The sequence below is a fragment of the Neomonachus schauinslandi genome, chromosome 5 (assembly GCF_002201575.2).
Source record: "Neomonachus schauinslandi chromosome 5, ASM220157v2, whole genome shotgun sequence".
Taxonomy (NCBI): Eukaryota; Metazoa; Chordata; class Mammalia; order Carnivora; family Phocidae; genus Neomonachus; species Neomonachus schauinslandi.
The window spans coordinates 172,662,575-172,679,360 of record NC_058407.1 but is presented as its reverse complement, the minus strand read 5'-3'; the positions used below and the strand labels follow the sequence as shown (position 1 = coordinate 172,679,360).

The 16,786-nt window shown below is 61.8% G+C and overlaps 1 protein-coding gene across 1 annotated transcript in view; it reads right to left on the bottom strand.

Annotated features, from left to right (window-relative positions):
* Window positions 1-373: 373 nt before the first annotated feature.
* The window catches only part of TNRC18 (trinucleotide repeat containing 18), an 83,461-nt gene continuing 67,048 nt past the window's right edge, over window positions 374-16,786 (bottom strand). Inside the window, exons 20-30 of the mRNA XM_044915288.1 lie at window positions 13,718-13,870; window positions 13,229-13,370; window positions 11,422-11,539; window positions 10,942-11,017; window positions 10,744-10,852; window positions 8,206-8,322; window positions 7,406-7,570; window positions 5,684-7,020; window positions 2,457-2,693; window positions 2,283-2,357; window positions 374-1,954 (exon numbers count right to left, since the gene is read on the bottom strand). Of these exons, the coding sequence (XP_044771223.1) occupies window positions 1,748-1,954; window positions 2,283-2,357; window positions 2,457-2,693; window positions 5,684-7,020; window positions 7,406-7,570; window positions 8,206-8,322; window positions 10,744-10,852; window positions 10,942-11,017; window positions 11,422-11,539; window positions 13,229-13,370; window positions 13,718-13,870 (2,736 nt within the window). The 3' untranslated portion in view covers window positions 374-1,747. The remainder of the gene's footprint in view (window positions 1,955-2,282; window positions 2,358-2,456; window positions 2,694-5,683; window positions 7,021-7,405; window positions 7,571-8,205; window positions 8,323-10,743; window positions 10,853-10,941; window positions 11,018-11,421; window positions 11,540-13,228; window positions 13,371-13,717; window positions 13,871-16,786) is intronic.

The following is a 16,786-nucleotide window of genomic DNA, read 5'->3' as shown; positions in this document are numbered from 1 at the left end:
CTGCATTTTCAAGGGGGAGACGGGGTGCAAGCCCTGCAGCCTTGCACGGGTCAAGAACGCTTCCGGCCCTGGGGGGACACATCCCGTATCTCAGCCACCCAACACAGTGGCCACTGGCCACTTCAGGTTGTTGGCCCCTGGGGACGTGGCCAGGGCCACTGAGGAACTCTTCATTTCCCTTCATGCACATTAACCTGGGTGTAAACAGCCCCGCAGTGGCGCCCCGCTCCTGGCCCCCCCAGCCGCTGGCCAGCACCACGCACCCCCTGCCCCAGCCCTCGAAATGAACCACTCCAGACAACGGCAGTTCTCCGATTATAGCTTTTTCTCTTTTCTTTTCTTTTTTTATGAAAAAATCACACAGAATTCGCCAACAAACAAAATTCCAAAAGAAACTTAAAAAAAAAAAAAAGGAAAACAGTAATTCCCCCAAAAAACAAAACCAAAGTCTGGCTTTTCCTTCCCTTAAGATTGTCTGGACGAGGCCTCCGTCCCCCTGGAAGGCGCGGGGGCTGGTAAGTGCTCTCGGGGCCGAGCCGGGGGAGCGGGGCCACTGCGCCCGGCCGGCCCCCTGTCCCCCTCCTCAGCCTCTGCTCTCCCTAACTGCTTCTCCGTTCTGGGGGCGAGTACAGTACACCTGGGCCGGGGGTGCGGGGGGGCAGGGTGTGCTCGGGACGAGGGGGGCCCGTGAAGCTGGGTGCTAGACACTCACAATCTAATAGGAAATAAAAAATATTCTGCACGTCAGAATGTGTTCGCTTTTTTTATAATTTCATAGCTATTTTTTCACAGTTTTAAAAAGTTTATATTTATATATATTTATATATATTTATCTTTATATATATAATTAAAAAGTTGACTCCATTTAAAGGCATATGATACAGGGGCGGGGAAGAGTCTCTTGGTACAATAAAACTATACAGGTTATAAGAACTGCCGCTGCCTCCGGGCGGGCCGAGGCCTGGGCGGGAGGGCCGGGCATGGCGGGTCAAGGACTTCAGCACCATTGGGGTTGTGTGTAGTGTAGGGGCCGGACTGGGAGGGGTGGGCCCTCCCTGGGGCCTCAGGGCCTGCAGCCCCCCTGCCTGGCACCTGGCCGAGGCTGCCGGGCTCCACCCTCACCTGGCTCTCGCGCCCGAGTCCAGGCCGTCCTGAGAGGGCAGAGGCCGGGCCCCCGGCCGGTGCCCAGAGCAGGCCTGGCCTGGTCGGTGAGGCTGGTGGGCAACCATCCGGCCACCCCGCCCCGTCTCATGGCGGGAGGCTTGGGGTGGGGCTCCGTGCTGAGGGGGCTCGGGCACTAGGAGCCCCGGGGAGGGCCCTCAAGCAGCGGGAACCCCCGAGCGAGTGTCAGTTTGGTTCCTCGGGAACCCCCTCCCCACTGAATCCCCGGTGGGCCTCGGCCTCGGCCTGGAGGCGCCTGGGTCCTGGGGGCCCGGCCCGGCCAAGTGCTTACAAGGTGCTGGAGGGGAGGCCCCAGAGGGGGGCCCAGCAGAGCCATACCCTGATAGCTGAGAGGAGCCCCGTCTGGAGGGGCACCGGGGGTTTGGGAGGGGGCTGGGGACGTGTGCACACGCGTGCACGCAGGTGCATGCATACAGGCACACACGTGTACACACGCACGCCGGGGCGTCCAAGGGCACACTTGCATGCACACAACCAACGCACGTGGCCCCCGAGACGTGGCAGTGATGGCGAGGGGCCCCCGCTGGCCCTCGGGGCGCAAGGCGGCCGGCAGGGCGCTGGGCGCTCAGCAGAGCACAGGCACGCCGTCGGTGGAGAAGATCATGCCCGTGGTGGGCTCGTAAGTGCCCGCGAGGTAGTACAGACCCTCGCTGTCCTGGTACTTCTTGGTCTTGAGCATCTGCTCGTACTGCTCCAGGCCCACCACCAGGCACTTGTGCGACACGGTCTGCACGTCGTTCTCGTCCACGTGGGAAGACTGGTAGAGGGCGCGCTGCGGGCATGGCAGGCGGGCGTCAGGGCGGGCGGGAGACAGGGAGCACCCCCCCCGGACCAGAAGGACCGGGGAAAACCCTGAGGGCAGAGAAAGAGCCCTCCACCCCCACACCGGCGACGGAGAAACCGAGAGATCCCGAGACAGACACACAGACCAAGACAGAGAGACCCTCAGGCTAAGGACCCCAAAGCGCGGCGGACAGCAGATCAAAGCCAGACACGGGGCTGGGCTCAGGGGGCCGGACGCCACGGGAGCCCAGCTTCCCCCAACGCCCAAGCTGTGTGCAGAGGGCTTGAGAGGCCCAGCCTCCACCCCGTGCCCCTACCTCCATGAAGTCCTTCCTCTGGCTGGAGGCCCGCAGGGCCGCGGGCAGGCTGCGGCCGGACTTCTGGTCCCAGTGCTGCGCGTGGGACAGACGGGGGGTTGGTGAGCCTGGCGCAGCCCCACCCGACCCCAGAACCAGGCACCCCGGCCTCAACCTCTGGCCACCCGGCCTCACCTGGCCCTCGTGGAGGCGCTTGCCCGGGCTGGTCTCCTCAGGGTGGTAGAACCACTTGACGCGGACCACCATGTTGCTGCCCCACGACTCCCACATGCTCTGGATGCGGCCGATGTAGGGCAGGTTGGGGCGGCCGGCCGACAGGAACACGGCGCAGTCCCCGATGCGGATCATCTCCTTGCCGCGCACGATGGCCTTGTAGAAGAGCTTGCGGGCCTTGCCCTTCATGCCGCGGCGCTGTGGGACATGGAGCGGGGGAGGGGGGTGTCAGGGGGCCCCAGGCCAGCCCTGCCGCCTGCAGCCTGATCCCCGAGCTCTGGGGTTCTGCAAGGGGCGGGCTGGGAGGGAGCAGACCCCCTGCCCGCTCCAGCTGGGGAGCCTTCTTCATCTCTTTGCCCACATGGTGTCCGACAGTGACACAAAGGACCCGCAACTAAGAGGGACTTCCCGTTCCCTGTCCGAAGGGGTGCTGGCATGGGACCCCCTGGGAGGGCCCACAGACCTCGCACCTGCTGTCCACGAGGCTCACATGGCCCGGCCCAGCAGCCCCCTCCTGACCTCCGACTTCCAGACAGGGACAGTGAGGTCCAGTGGGGGAACAGCGCAGGCTCCCAGCTTTGCCTCTGGACAGAGCACAGGGCTCCACCCCCCACGGCTGTCACACAGCCATTCCACATCCCCTGGGGCCACAGGTCATTGGCTGTGCAGCCTCGTTCTTACACCCCCACAGGCAGCGTGCGGCCGGGAGTCAGCTGCCCAGGTGGCCTGACCAGGGCCGAGGGAGTGGGGGGCATGGGCCGAGGGCTGTCCCTGGGACCATGTCAACCCCCAGGGGAAGCCCCTGACTAAGGTTGGCCCGCAGGATCCAGCACGAGGCCCACATCTGCCGGTCCCAGGGCATGCTGGGTTTTTCTTAGTCACTCAACAAACACTTCCTGGGCTGGCACGGGGACAGACAAACAGGTCCAAGGAGGGAACACACCAAAACCCCAAAACCCACCACAGCCCCAGGCAGCTCTGGGGGCAACTCCCCGAGAGACCAGACCTCAGCAAAGCTCAGCCCTCCCACGGAAGCGGTGCGCGATCTCCTCAAACTAAGATCTAAAACTCACTCAGCCAGGTGACTCTGAACCAGTTCGCCTAAACAGGGGAGACCTACATGCTCGTTTCAACCTTCTCCAGCAGCCCCTTTTTCTACTTTTAATTCCTCAGACCCCCCGTGGGGACAGACTTTGATGTCCTTGTCACTGATCGCCTGCACATTCTATTCTATAAACTGCTCAAGTTCTTTTCAGCTCAAGGCTGAAGATGAATTCAAGCTGAGGTGGACGGCTATGATTTCTCCACCAACCCCTCTTTGACAGCCGTTACGTTTCTGGCATTCCGGGGCTACTCCTCTTGCTCCTCAATCCACGTGGCTCCCCAGTGGGGCCAATGCCACCCCTGCAGCGAGCACCGGACTTGGCCTGGCCAATCTGGACAGCCGGTCCTCCTCCCGGCATGGTGACTGGCTCAGAGGTGGGCTCGGCACCCAAGCCAAAGACATTCCACCAACTTCAGCGTGAACCCCTTGCAAAAAGATCCTTCCTCCCTCCTGTCACTTCTGAGCGGGTAGAACACGAGCTGGAAGCTACCAGGGCTGCTTGCTGCCAAGAGGGAAGGAGACCAGTGCGAAAGCAGGAAGGAGCAACTGAAGCCTGGAGCACGGACCCACCAGTGGGTCTGAAGACAGCTTTCCAAACCCCTGGATCCAGCTGTACCTGAAGCTGCACCCCCCTGGACTTTTCTGTTAAAGTGGCCAATAAGTCTGGCCCTGGGCTCTGTCCACTGCAGCAGTGAGGGCCCTGATGCTAACACAGGGCAGGAGCCAATCCCGGTGGAGGGGAGACAGCAAGGATGTGCCCGTCTTCGGCTCAGAAGCACCTGCTGGGACCAGAGCTCCAGGAGGCCTGGTGGAGAAGGTCTGAGTGCAGCTTGTCAGGGAAGATCCTACATGCTCAAATTTGCTGTCCCCAGCGGTGGCCTTGCCAGGAGAGGCTTTCTCATCCAGGAGCCAGCAACCCCCGCGGGCTGAAAGTCAGACAACTTAGGCTCCGTGGGGTCAGAAAAGCAGATTATCTGCCCCAGGTTCAAGTTAGTGCCTCCAAAGCAGGGAAGCCGTGGGGAGAGCGGGAGCTGAGAGGGGGTGGGGTGCTGCGCGCTCCCTGACTCCCTGCTCCGCACGCCTTCTGGAGAGCCCTCCAGAGGCACTGGCACAGGGGGCCCCCAAGAGCCACTGCTAGGACAGAAGCCCCCAAGCTAGGGTCTCGATTCCGAACCTCTCCCCCACTTTTCTGGCCTTGTTAACATACCTCAGGGAGCAGACACGACATAAACCCCCCAGCAGCTTCCCAAGGTCTCAGGAGGTGCATTGTCAGACCCCACCAGCTCGGCGCTGTCAACCCCCAAGTCCCTATACCTGCCCTGGCAGGAACTGGCACCGGAGGGGGGAGGGGTACAGACCGCCTGGGACTGGGGGGACGGGCGCTGCGGGCAAAGCTGTCGAGCTGTACCTCCAGACAAGCAGCCAGTCTTCCTGTCCAGGGGCACGGGACGGACTGGTGACCCTGGGGGCTGTTCCCCCTGCACACGGAAGCTTCTCGGGGGCCTGTGTGCATGTGTGGTGCACATCCATGTGTGCACAGGGCACAGGGTAGGCCGGGAGGGCTCTTTCTGGAGAATCACCCTCTACTACAGGACTGGCCGACTGACCCTAGACCTGCGCAACCAGAACGTTCTCCCTTCGCTCCACTGTGGGTGCGTGGGGAGCTGGTCCAGCCTCGGACCTCTGCCGGCAAACATGGGGAAAGCAGCGCCTCCTGCTGGGGTCGCCGCCACGGTCACCCCGAGGCCGAGGGACGTTCTGCCGCAAGGCGACAGCACAGAGTCAGGCTGTGGGGTTTTGAGAGCCCCTCTGCATGGGAACTGGACGCCCGCCCAGGGGGCCGTCCCTGCCTGCTTTCTGGCCCGTGTTCCGAGGGGGCGGGTCTGGGCCCAAGACAGCACTGCTCTGGGGAGGACGCAGCTTCGGACCCAGCAGAGGGTGTCCTCACTCTGAGACTCGGGGGCCGCGAGTATAACGTGGGATCGCCCCACACGGCTCACCCCCACCCTCCTGGTGCGGGGGCTGGGCAGGTGGGCGGGATGGAAGGACGGGCACGCAGGGGCAGACCCCCGCCCTCGGCTACCTGGGTGGGCTTGCCGAACCACTTCCAGAGCTGCCGGGCAGGCAGGAAGGCGGCGATCTTGGGCCGGTTCTCCACAGACGGCAGGCGCTGCCGCTTGGCCAGCTCCTTGGTGGTGGGCAGGTGGACGCCCTCTCTCTTCTTGGGTCGGCTCTTGGCCCCGGCCCCGGCCTGAGCCTTGGGCGGCAGAGGCTGCGGGGGCTGCGGCGGGGGCGCCTGGGGCGGGGGCGCCGGCGCCTTCTTGCCCGGGGGGTGGGCCGCGGAGCGAGCCTTGCCCGCCGGCTTGGGCGCCTTGCTCGGGAGGGCCGGGGGGGCGGAGGGGCCGGCCGCGGGGGCGGGCGCGGCCTCCTCATCGGAGCTGCAGGAAGAATCGTCGGTAGTGGAAGAGGATGAGGAGGAGGACGAGGAGGACGAGGAGGAGGACGAGGACGAGGAGGAGGACGAAGACGAGGAGGACGAGGACGAGGAGGACGAGGACGAGGAGGAGGACGAGGACGAGGATGAGGAGGAGGAGGATGAGGAAGACGAGGACGAGGACGAGGAGGACGAGGACGAGGACGAGGACGCCCTGGAGCTGGAGGCGCTGCAGTTCCGGCCGCCGCCCTGGCCCTCCTCCTCCCCCTCGGTCTCGGAGCTGCTGCCGCTGCCACCGCTCTCGCTGCTGCTGCCACCGCTCTCCGACTCCTCGGCCCCGTCCTGCTCCGCCTGGCCCTTGTCCGGGCTCTTCGGGTTGCCCGAGTCCTCGAACTCGAGCCCGCCCCCGGGCTCCTGGGCCAGGTCGCCATCCGCAGCCTTGGGCCGGGCGGCCTTGGGCTCACCGCCGCCGCCGCCCGCCGCCGGGGGGTAGCTGCCCAGGCCCAGGAGGCCCTTGGGCTCCTGCCAGCCCCCAGCCCCCGGGTCCTCCCGCAGAAGCAGGGCCTCTTTGGCCTTCTTGCTTTTGGGCGACGTCACGCCCTCGTGGTCCAGCTTGACGAGCAGCTCGGCCTCCTCCCCAGGCCTCCGGGGGCCCTTGGGGGCCGCCTCTTCGGCAGCCCGGGCCTTCTTGGGCTTGGGCCGGGTGGCGGGCATGGTGATGGGCATGGAGACAAGGGGGGCGGGGGCCAGGACCGCGGCGGGGGCCGGCAGCTCGCCAAAGGGCTCAGGAGCCGGGCAGCTGGTGAAGGTGGACGGCGCCGGGCTGGGCTGTGGGGGCGCTGGCCGAGCCTTGGGGGCTTTGGCCCGCTTGTCCACGGGTTCTGGGGGGCTCTTCTTGGAACTCGGGGTGCTGATCGGCTCCAGGGCCAACGGGGTACTGGGGACCTCCTCTGTTGGGCCCCCCTCCTCCAGGACAGCAGCTCTATCTAGAAGAGAGAAGGAAAAAGCTTCGGTGAGGCCAGGGCCAGGGGCTTCCCAAGCCAGAAAGCCCTGTTTCCAGCCCGGCCCTGCCCGTTCCTGAGCAGCACCCACTCTGGGCTCTCAAGTCACTGTCATCATATAGGTGGTGACCCCAACATGGTTCCCCGGCCATCTCGGCTCCTAGCACTTGTCCCTGAATGCTGGAGTGAACCCCCTGGCTAAACCTCTGCTCTGCCCCCGACAGACCAACGTGCCTCCCAGAGCCTCGGTTTCCCAGTCTGTCACATGGTCCAAGTGGCCCTGCGACCAAGTCCCCACAGAGGTGTGCAGCCCGTCCCCAGCCATTCCCACACCTGCCCTTGTGCCTCGGCCGAGCAGGGGCCGACATACCACTCTTGGCTTTGGTGCTGGGTTTCCGCCCACGCCCTCGTGCCTTAGAGCTGGGCTCCTCAGACCCTGGCGTGCCCCCATCTTTGCTGTCCCCGGTGTCTTTGCTGGTCTTCCGGCTGCGGCGCTTGGCACTTGGCACCAGGAGGGCTGGGGATGGCTCCGCACCTGCAGAGCAGGACAGATGGTGGCTTAGGCCCGGGTCTCTGCTCTCCAGGCGGCCCGAGCATCCTCTGTGACGGCGGGCGGGGGCTGGATAACCCCATCGCTCACCCCACTTGGCCTGCCTGCAGGGGCTGCACAGTTGGGGAGGGCAGCCCCATCTGCAGGGGTGCACTCAGGTGTGTGCACGCACAAAAAGCTCCATGCAGGCTCCTCAAATGAACGGACTGGGTGGAGCTGAGCCAAGATCCCCCCTTCCACCTGGAGAATGCCCAACCACTGAGCCCCAGAAGTCAGGCAGTCCTGCCTCTAGTCGTGGGACCCTGGAAGTCACTCCCCTCCTGGAACCCAAGCTTCGTGTTACACGCAGGACCGAGGCAGGAATTCAGTGGTCTCGTGGACATGGGGAGCATGGAACATTCAGTAATGGTGCCTGACCAGCCTCGACGCAGGCCTGGGGAGCCCCGGGAGCCCCTCCCTGACACCCACTCTGGGAGCCCCAGCCACGGTTCCTGCCATTGCCATCCCAAGGGTGTAAATGGTCCAAACGGTGGCCAGCGCCCAGAGCCGGGCTCACAGGGGAGCCAGGTGTGGACGTGGGGGTCATCCCTCACCCCCCAGGCAGCAGGGCTGGCACTCACACTGGATCTTATAGTCAGGAGGCAGAAGGCGGATGTGGGAGAGAGGGATCCTCCCCGTGTCCCCGTCATCGAACTCCACAGTGATCAGGTCCCCGTCATCCTCGAGGCCGAGCAAGCCTGTTGGCAAAGGGGCAGAGTCAGGGAGGCCAATGGACCCCGTTCTCAAAGGGGCACAAGGCGAGCAGAAACCAGCCGGTAAGCAGCACTGGGCTTGAGATGTGCAAGGGCAGGTACACAGTGGGGCAGAATGTGAGCTTCAGAGCATGCGGTCCCAGCAGGAGCACCAGCACTCCCATTCCGGCATCCTGACTCCCCCCAAGCAACAGGGGGGGAGGCAAAGGCGGGCACCCTAAAGGACAGAGGGAGCAGGCGAGGGGCTGGCGGCAGGTGGGAGCACGGCGTTTCACACCCATCTGCTCTCAGGGGCCTGGAGGGAGGCCGGTTTTCACAAGGGAACCCCACAAGGCTCAGGCCCAGGAGGCACCCAGCACCTCTGAAGGCAGGGGTCAGGGGACCTGTCACTGGACAGGCTGAGGGTGTAGGCCTGGGGTTCAGCAGAGCTGGGTGGTGACGCCCACCCCGCTCCCACACGCAGATGCCCGGCCGGACCCCGAGGACAGGGCCGTGGGTGGTGTGCCTGCCGGCAGCAGGCACACCCCAGGTGCTGGGACCTGGGGTCCCCACAAAACAAGCCTGCCCATGCACACGGTTTCCAATCCGCTTCCTAGGGACCACCAGGGCCGAAAGGACAGCCTCCCAGAAGAGGCAGACGCGGACCAGAGAGGTCAGGGGAGGCTGAAGAAAGCGCACAGGACCCCCTTAGAGGGAGGAAGGGGGACTCAGGAAAGGGAGCTGGGGAGACCCGACATGGAAACAGTACATTCTCCAAGAAGTTTAATAAAAGGTAACACAGATATAAGCAACAGCAGATGAAACAAAATAATATAAAAACAAGGACACAAACGTTCAAAAAAGAAAAAGAAAAAAAAAAAGATTCAGAGAATAAGAAAAAACTCTTAGGAATTTCTTACATGACAGTAGGAATCTCAAAAATTCAAGAGAATGGAAGGGCCAGAAGGACAGGGTTAGCCAAGGAAACCTCCCGGGAGGTAGAACAAAACGGTGAAGAAACAGACAACCGACAGGAGAAAAGATACAGGCGCCGCGGGCGGCCCACGGGGGTCACGGCAGGCGCCAGGCACAGGGGACATTTGCTTCAGAGCCTCCGCCCCCAAGTCCCCAGCAGTGCGCACACACGGACACGGAGATACACGGACACGGAGACACACACACACACACGAAATTCCAGCTCTAGGAATAATGAGAACATCCTAACAGTTTCCAGAGAGAAAAAGCACGTCTACAAAGACCTGGCTGTAAACATGGCATCGAACTTCTCAGACAACCTCGGAAGCCGGATAACAACAGACCGGTGACTTTGAAGCGGTGACGGAAAATCATTTCCAACCTAGAATGTCTCCCCAGCTCAATGCCCGTAGCAGCACTGGGAATGAGGCAGAGAAAGACACGGGCGTGGCCCAGGAGCTGGAGAGATGGAGTTCTCAGAGGGATGACCAGGGGGAGCCCCTAGGATGACCCCATCGTGGTCCAGGGGGACAGAAAGCTCCGGGGCTCCCGATCACGATGAACTGTTACCACAGGCAGAGGCCCTCCTGCCCGGCACCCCCGCTCCCACCTTCTGCGTCTACATGGACACTGGGTGGCCGTGGGGTGTGCCGCACGGGCCAGCTGGTCGGGGTGACGGGTGTTTTTTGTAACGTAATGAACATCCACATCCCCATCTCCTGGAAGTGTGGGGTCTGCAACAGCTAAGGGGGGTGCTGTTCGAGCATCTGCTGTGTCTGTCTGAAACCTGTACCTGCACCTTCTGGGGCTCCTGTTATTTTTATTTTTTTTTAAAGATTTTATTTATTTATTTGAGAGAGAGAATGAGAGAGAGCACATGAGAGTGGGGAGGGTCAGAGGGAGAAGCAGACTCCCTGCTGAGCAGGGAGCCCGATGCGGGACTCGATCCCGGGACTCCAGGATCATGACCTGAGCCGAAGGCAGTCACTCAACCAACTGAGCCACCCAGGCGCCCATGGGGCTCCTGTTATTTTCGTCCGCCTAGCTCCCAATCTCTTACTCTGCTAACAGCACCCCAACTTTCCCGGGGGGCCACCGTCCCCTCTCCCGTCCACATGTGCAATCAGAAAGCCAACCTCACTCGTTAAGTGTCGGGGATGAGACCCACAGCAGTCAATGAAATCCGCGTGACCCAAGCCGGCCACGCAGGCTCCACCCCAGGACTTCAATGGGGATCGAGAGACTTGCCCCGATGCCAGGATTTGGTAAGACGGCGGCCCCCCAAGGAGCCGGGTGTGAAGCCAGCCCCACCGCGTGAACCGGGCCGGCCCAGAGGCCCCGTGAGTTGCAGCTACGCGAGCCGGCACCACCGTTTCTGCACCGTCGGGGCTGGGGCTCGACCGAATGCGCCAAGAGGAGGGGGCTGCCGGGGAGGGCGTGGGGGCGCCTCACCTCGGACCACGGTGCCCGGATACAGGCAGCGGTACTGCTGACTCCAGTAGGCCGCGATTCTGGTCCCCTGCGGCAAGAAGCGGGTGGAGGCCGGCCTCACGTCGTTGATCTGGGAAAGCCAAGCACTGAGCGCCAGGGGGGACGAGGGACGGGCCCGGCCCCCATCCTCTCAGGCGCCCCACCGCCCCAGCCCCTCACCGCCTCCTGCAGCAGCTGCTCCAGACAGTAGATGTGGGGCCGGTTCCCGCGTTCGCCCTCCACCACCACACGGTATCTGCAAGGCCACGGCACGTACGGGGTGAGGGGACAGACCCCGTGGACCTCCCCAGAGGGACCCCTGACCTCAACTCCTGGCCCCCGGGGTGTGACGTCGGAGCTTGGGGGTTTGCTGACGCCCTATATAAACCCGGGGCAAGTCTTTCCCCTTCTGGGTCTGTTTCCTCCCCTGTACAGAGAGGGGTGGCGGGTCCAAGAGAGGCCAGCACATCCTGGGGGCTGACCATGCCCCGCCGGCCATCCCGCAGAGAGCGCCGCCCGCCCGGGGCCATTCACCCAGCTCAGAGAAGCAAAGCCACCTGCCCCCAGAGGACCGGCACCCTGGACACGGGACCAGCTGAGGGTCTTCAGGCCCTGAGCCCGGCGCTGCCCCCAGCCCAGTCCCCCAGGTCCCCAACTCACATGTCCGGTGAGTGCACCGTCTGCACGTGCCCGGCGTACAGCAGCTTGTCGTCCATGGGGATGAGCACACGCAGGCCGTCCTTCAGTTCGTCCTTGTCGATGATGCAGGAGCGCGGAGCTGCAGGGGGATCGGCAGTGAGGCAGGGCTGGAGCCAGGGGACAGCCAGGAGACCTGCCCTCCCTGCCCCCCACCTCTCCTCCCCGCCCTGCAGGCCATGTGTGTGCACACAACCACCCATGTGCCCAGACAGGCCTCGTGCAGGGACACACAGTGGGGCCCTGAGCAGTACCCCCCATCCTGACCCAGGCCTCCAGAAAGATCCCAAGCGGGAAAGAACCAGGGGTGACAGCCTGCACGTGCTGCCCATCCTCTACCCCAAAGACCACCACCCTTCAGGCCTGGGCAGGAGGCTCCAGGTCATCGGCCCCCACTGCTACCCCTTCTGCCAAACCTCCAGGACTTCCACCTGGAATGCCACTGGTCCTGGCGGAAGCCAAACTCCCCTAGCCAAACTTCCCCAGCGAGGCTGTCCGCGCTCACTGCCCCCCACCCCACCTCCCGGCCTGTCCTCATCCCAAAGCTGCCTCCACCCTTGGCTTTCAAGTCGCCTGCTCCTGACACCCCAAATCCAGACGCTCCTCAGTTTTCCTCCGCCAGACTCGGCCATACTGTTTTGGACTCCAGGGCCCACGTTTCCTGCCCCACGGGACCTTGAACCCGGCCCCACCCTGCTGTGACCAGGCTGGAGAAACCCGGACAGCTCACCAGGGTGGACAGAAGGGCTGGCCCACATGTCCATCGCCGCCTGCACCCACATCTCTGCCACAGCCTCACCGTGGGTGCGTGGACTTCCCACCCCTCGACACAGAGTGTGGCCACATGACTCTCTGGCCAATGGCACGAGGGAGGAGGGATCAAGTGCCAATTCTGAACCTAGGCCTTAAGAGGCCTCGTCAGCTCCCACCTGCCCTCACGGGCCTCTGGCAGCATGGCCACGGAGCAGAGCAGTCCTGCGAGCCATCCCGCTGCCCTGCAGACAACTGAGCCACAGACACCTGCTGCCTTCCACCGCTGAGGGGCTGTTTGTTACACAGCAACAGCGGAGGACACACTCGCGACCAGGCGATGACATTCCGCAGCTCTGCTCGTCCTCTTCTCTGCACCTGCCCCACCCAATCACGTCCTCAGCCTCTCCTCCAAGCTCCAGACCCCTGGGCCCAAGTGCCAAGCACGTGTCGCTTCCTGGGGCTGTCGGCCAGGCACCCCAGACTCCAGCCAGCAAAGCACAGCACGGGATCGCCCCCTGCTCCATCCATGCCCACCCTACCACCACCCGTCCGCACCCCTTCTCATCTGCTCACACAGCCCACCCAGCCCACAGCCCCTCTCTCCCTCCCAACAAGCCCAAACCCACCCCACCTCCCACCGTGCTGCCCATGGCGCTGCAGCCCACCATCGCTTGCCGGGATCCCCACAGGGGCCTCCTACCTGGACTCCCTGTCCCCCTCAGGGACCCCCAATCTGTCCTCGACAAAGCAGTCAGAGAGCACTTTCCAAACCTATCTGACCGCACTGACTTCCACTTACAACCTCTGACAGCTTCTTGTTTTCAGTAGGGCAAAGACTAGACTCCGCCCATGGCCCGCGAGACTGGGCCATCTGCCTCCTCCCCCCACCAGCTTGCCAAACTGGCCTCTCCCGGTTCACCTCAGACACCAGGCCCCTGCACGCGCTCACCCCCTGGGGGCTCAGCCCCTGCACCCCCACGCTGCCAACCAGAGCCAAGACGGCATCGCGGGTACTTACCTGGAGTCAGCGGCCGCTCCACGGCCCCGCCGCGAGGCAGGTGCTCATCCTCAGAGAAGCTCGAGTCCTGGTTGGGCTCGAAGTCCTCCTCGGCAGCCATGCTCTCCATCAGCTTGCTCACGGCTCCCCCCTTCCCCCGATTCTGGGGACAGAGCAGAGCAGGCCAACGGCTTAGGACGCACCATGCCAAGTCCTGCTGCTTAGGACCCTCCCTGGAAACCCGGGGTCACAGTCAGGCCGCAGGGGCACCTGCCACATGTGCAGCGGGGGTCCAGCTGGCCTCACCCCACAGGCCAGAGGGAGGGCAAAATGGGGCCGCAAGCCGGATGACCAAGCCTGCACGTGCTGAGGCAGCACATCGAGACACACAGTGGGTCTGAGGACAAACAGCCTGGCCAGGGGCGAGACGGCGCGGGGGCTAGGCACACCAGCTCACCCCCATCTTGGGGTTCCCACGGGGACCTCGCTCTTGGGCACGGCGAGCCTTACCTCCTTCTTCACCTCCTTCCCTTTGGCCTTGGCCTTGCTCCTCTTGGCAGTGGCCGGGGAGCTGGTATGGGGAGCCCGGGCCTCGGGGGGCAGGGCGGCAACACGGGGCGGGGGCAGTGCAGCCCCTGAGCCGGCCTCCTTCCCCTTCTTCTTCTGGGTGAGGAAGCAACAGAGGAGCCATCAGAGCCCGCCCTCCCCTACCACTCGCCCTCCAGGGAGAGGAACAGAACAGCTCCCTCCCCTCCCACACGTATGTTTGTTCTTAATTGTTTTATTACTACTATATGTTGCTACTTGTAAAAAGAAAAAAAAGTACCCAAGTGCATATGGGCGCAACTTCCTCTCCAGTGCATCCTATCAAGTACACAGCGCTAACTAGAATCACTACCGGCTGCCCGGCACATCCTTCCAGAACTTTCCACCAGCACGTACAACCATACAAACACACGCTATGCAGACACATTTGCACACATGGTACTTTTTTTTTTTTAAAACACAGATGAGAATTTACCAAAAGTCCTGCTTTGCAACGCCCCCCCCAAGTATGTCTGAGATACACAGAGACCGCCTTGCTTCAGCAGCTGCTCACGCGCAGCTGTGTGTGTGTGTGTGTGTGTGTGTGTTGGGGGGCGGGACGCAGGTCATTTATAACCACCCCCCAATGATGGATGCACAGGCGGCATCTTCCAAGTGATGCCACAGAAACAGGACAGTACCGGTCAGTTCCTCAGGCATGTTCCAGAAGGAGCAGGCAAAACCCTCCGACTGCCTCTGGGGCGCCCCAGCAGTGAGGGGAGAGCCACGCCCATCCCGGCTCCAAGCTCCCCCAGGGACGGTCCCCCGTCCCTGTCAGTGGCGCGTGGAAACTGGTCCCAGAGGGCCAAGAGTGCCCCCACCAGGCTTCGTTCATCAGAGCAGAGCACTACCAACAACCTGGCCATCCTGGGACCTTCGGGAAACACTGGTGCATCACAGATCCAGTTACAAGCTTTCAGGCCCGCGGCAGCAGTGGGAAGAACAAAGTGGGGGTACTTGGTGTAAGAAGCAAGCTCAGGCTACGGGTCTGCACGACCCAGGGGCGATGGGCGGGCGGCAGGGTCGGGCGGGGGTGAGGGTCACTTTATGTTTTTTAAAAGACACATTCCTGAAACAAAACAACCAAGTCCAGGGACCAGAGGATGTGGGAAATGGAAGAAACATAAAAAGAGAATCCCGGGCGAATGTTAAAAAAGACCACAGCGGGGCGCCTGGGTGGCTCAGTTGTTTAAGCGACTGCTTTCGGCTCAGGTCATGATCCTGGAGTCCCTGGATCGAGTCCCGCATCGGGCTCCCTCTGACCCTCCCCCCTCTCATGTGCTCTCTCTCTCTCATTCTCTCTGTCTCAAATAAATAAATAAAATCTTTAAAAAAAAAAAAAAAAAAAGACCACAGCGGAAGTCACGTCCACAGCACAAAGCACCGTAAGGGACAAAGCAGATGATGGTACAGGGATAGAGGGTATTCGGTGTGGATCGCCATTTGCAGGGGGAAGAGAGAGACATTTTCTCGTTTCGGATGCATGCCTTCATCCTGTTCACATTTCTGAAATTAGAAGGCATCCTGGGGGTTGAAGGAACGTCTGTCATGTGGTTCTGTGCCTTTTCCCCCAAACATCTGTTGTAAATAGCTCATCCATCCATCGTGCACAGGGGACAGAAAGACAAGTTCTGAACGGACTTGTATTTTCTTCCTTTTCTGCAACCTCCAAATCAGTTCCAATCAGACAACGACTGATAACTGTTTCTTTCCCATTGACCAGAAGCCCCTTTCTGGGAACCTTATTTTTTTTAAATAAGAAAAGAACTCCAGGGGCACCTGGGAGACTCAGTTGGTTGAGCATCCGACTCTTGGTTTTGGCTCAGGTCATGATCTCAGAGTCCTGAGTTCAAGCCCTGCATCGGGCTCTGTACCCAGCGGGGAGTTTGCTTGAGATTCTCTCTCTCTCTCTCTCTCTGCCCCCCCGCCACCGTAAAATAAATAAATAAAAATCCTTTAAAAAAAGGTAAAATAAGGATGATGGAAAATGGGAATGTAGAAGTCTAAAAAGGACACGGAAAGTGTATCTCACAGAACTACGAACAGTGATTGTTCCTGGGGTGATTTCATGGGTATCTGATTTCTCCTTTCATTGACAATTAGCCTGTTCTGTTCTAGTCTTTCACTGTGTCATCAGAAGGCTGGGGTTGGGTGAGCCCCCTGCCTCCCCCCCGACACAGGGTGCCGCATCTTGGCAAAGGGCCCAGGGGCCAGTGTGGCCCGGGGGGGGGTGTTCAGAGCTCACCTTGGATGATCGTTAGCAGCCGTGACCTTGGGAGGGTGACAAGGCCACCTGTAAAGTCCAGTTATATGAGTAACCTACCTCACAGGGTCTCGTGATACGGGGACATGGTAAGAAATCCATACTCGGTCTCTGCCCCGGTTCCTGACCCAGAGCTCCTAAGCCTCTTGGAATTTCCTGGATCATAGGAGCGTCTTTTGTCCTAACGAGGTGACTACGGGTAAGTCCCTAGCTAGCCCCGGGATGAGGGCTGCTCACCAGAAACACCAAGCCAGGAGGAGAAGCCACGAACTCTGAGCTCCACCCCGCATCCTCTGGAGAGGGGAGAGGGTCCAGAGACTGAGTTAATAATCAATCCTGCCCAAGAGATGAAGTCCCCAGTCCCTTGCCCTGGACATCTCTTCCGTCTGGCTGTTGCTGAACTGTCTGCTTCCTGAAAACCGGTCATAGGAAGGAAAGAGCCTCCCGGGTTCTGTGCGTCCCTCTGGTGAATTATTGACCCCGAACAGTGGGTCCTGGGAACCCCCGCTACACAGCTGGTGCGTCCGTCAGGAGCTCAGGGACAGTGGGGGTGGGCTGGGGACACGGCCCTCCGCCAACTCCAGGGAGTCGGTGCCAGAGGGTCGTGAGCAGACAGAACAGGTTTCCCTTTACCAATGAAGGACGTACGGGGGTAAAGGGGTCAGAGCCTGCCTGGGCCCCACCGTGGACCACCTGGTGAGATCATGAGCATTGAGCATTCCACAGTATTC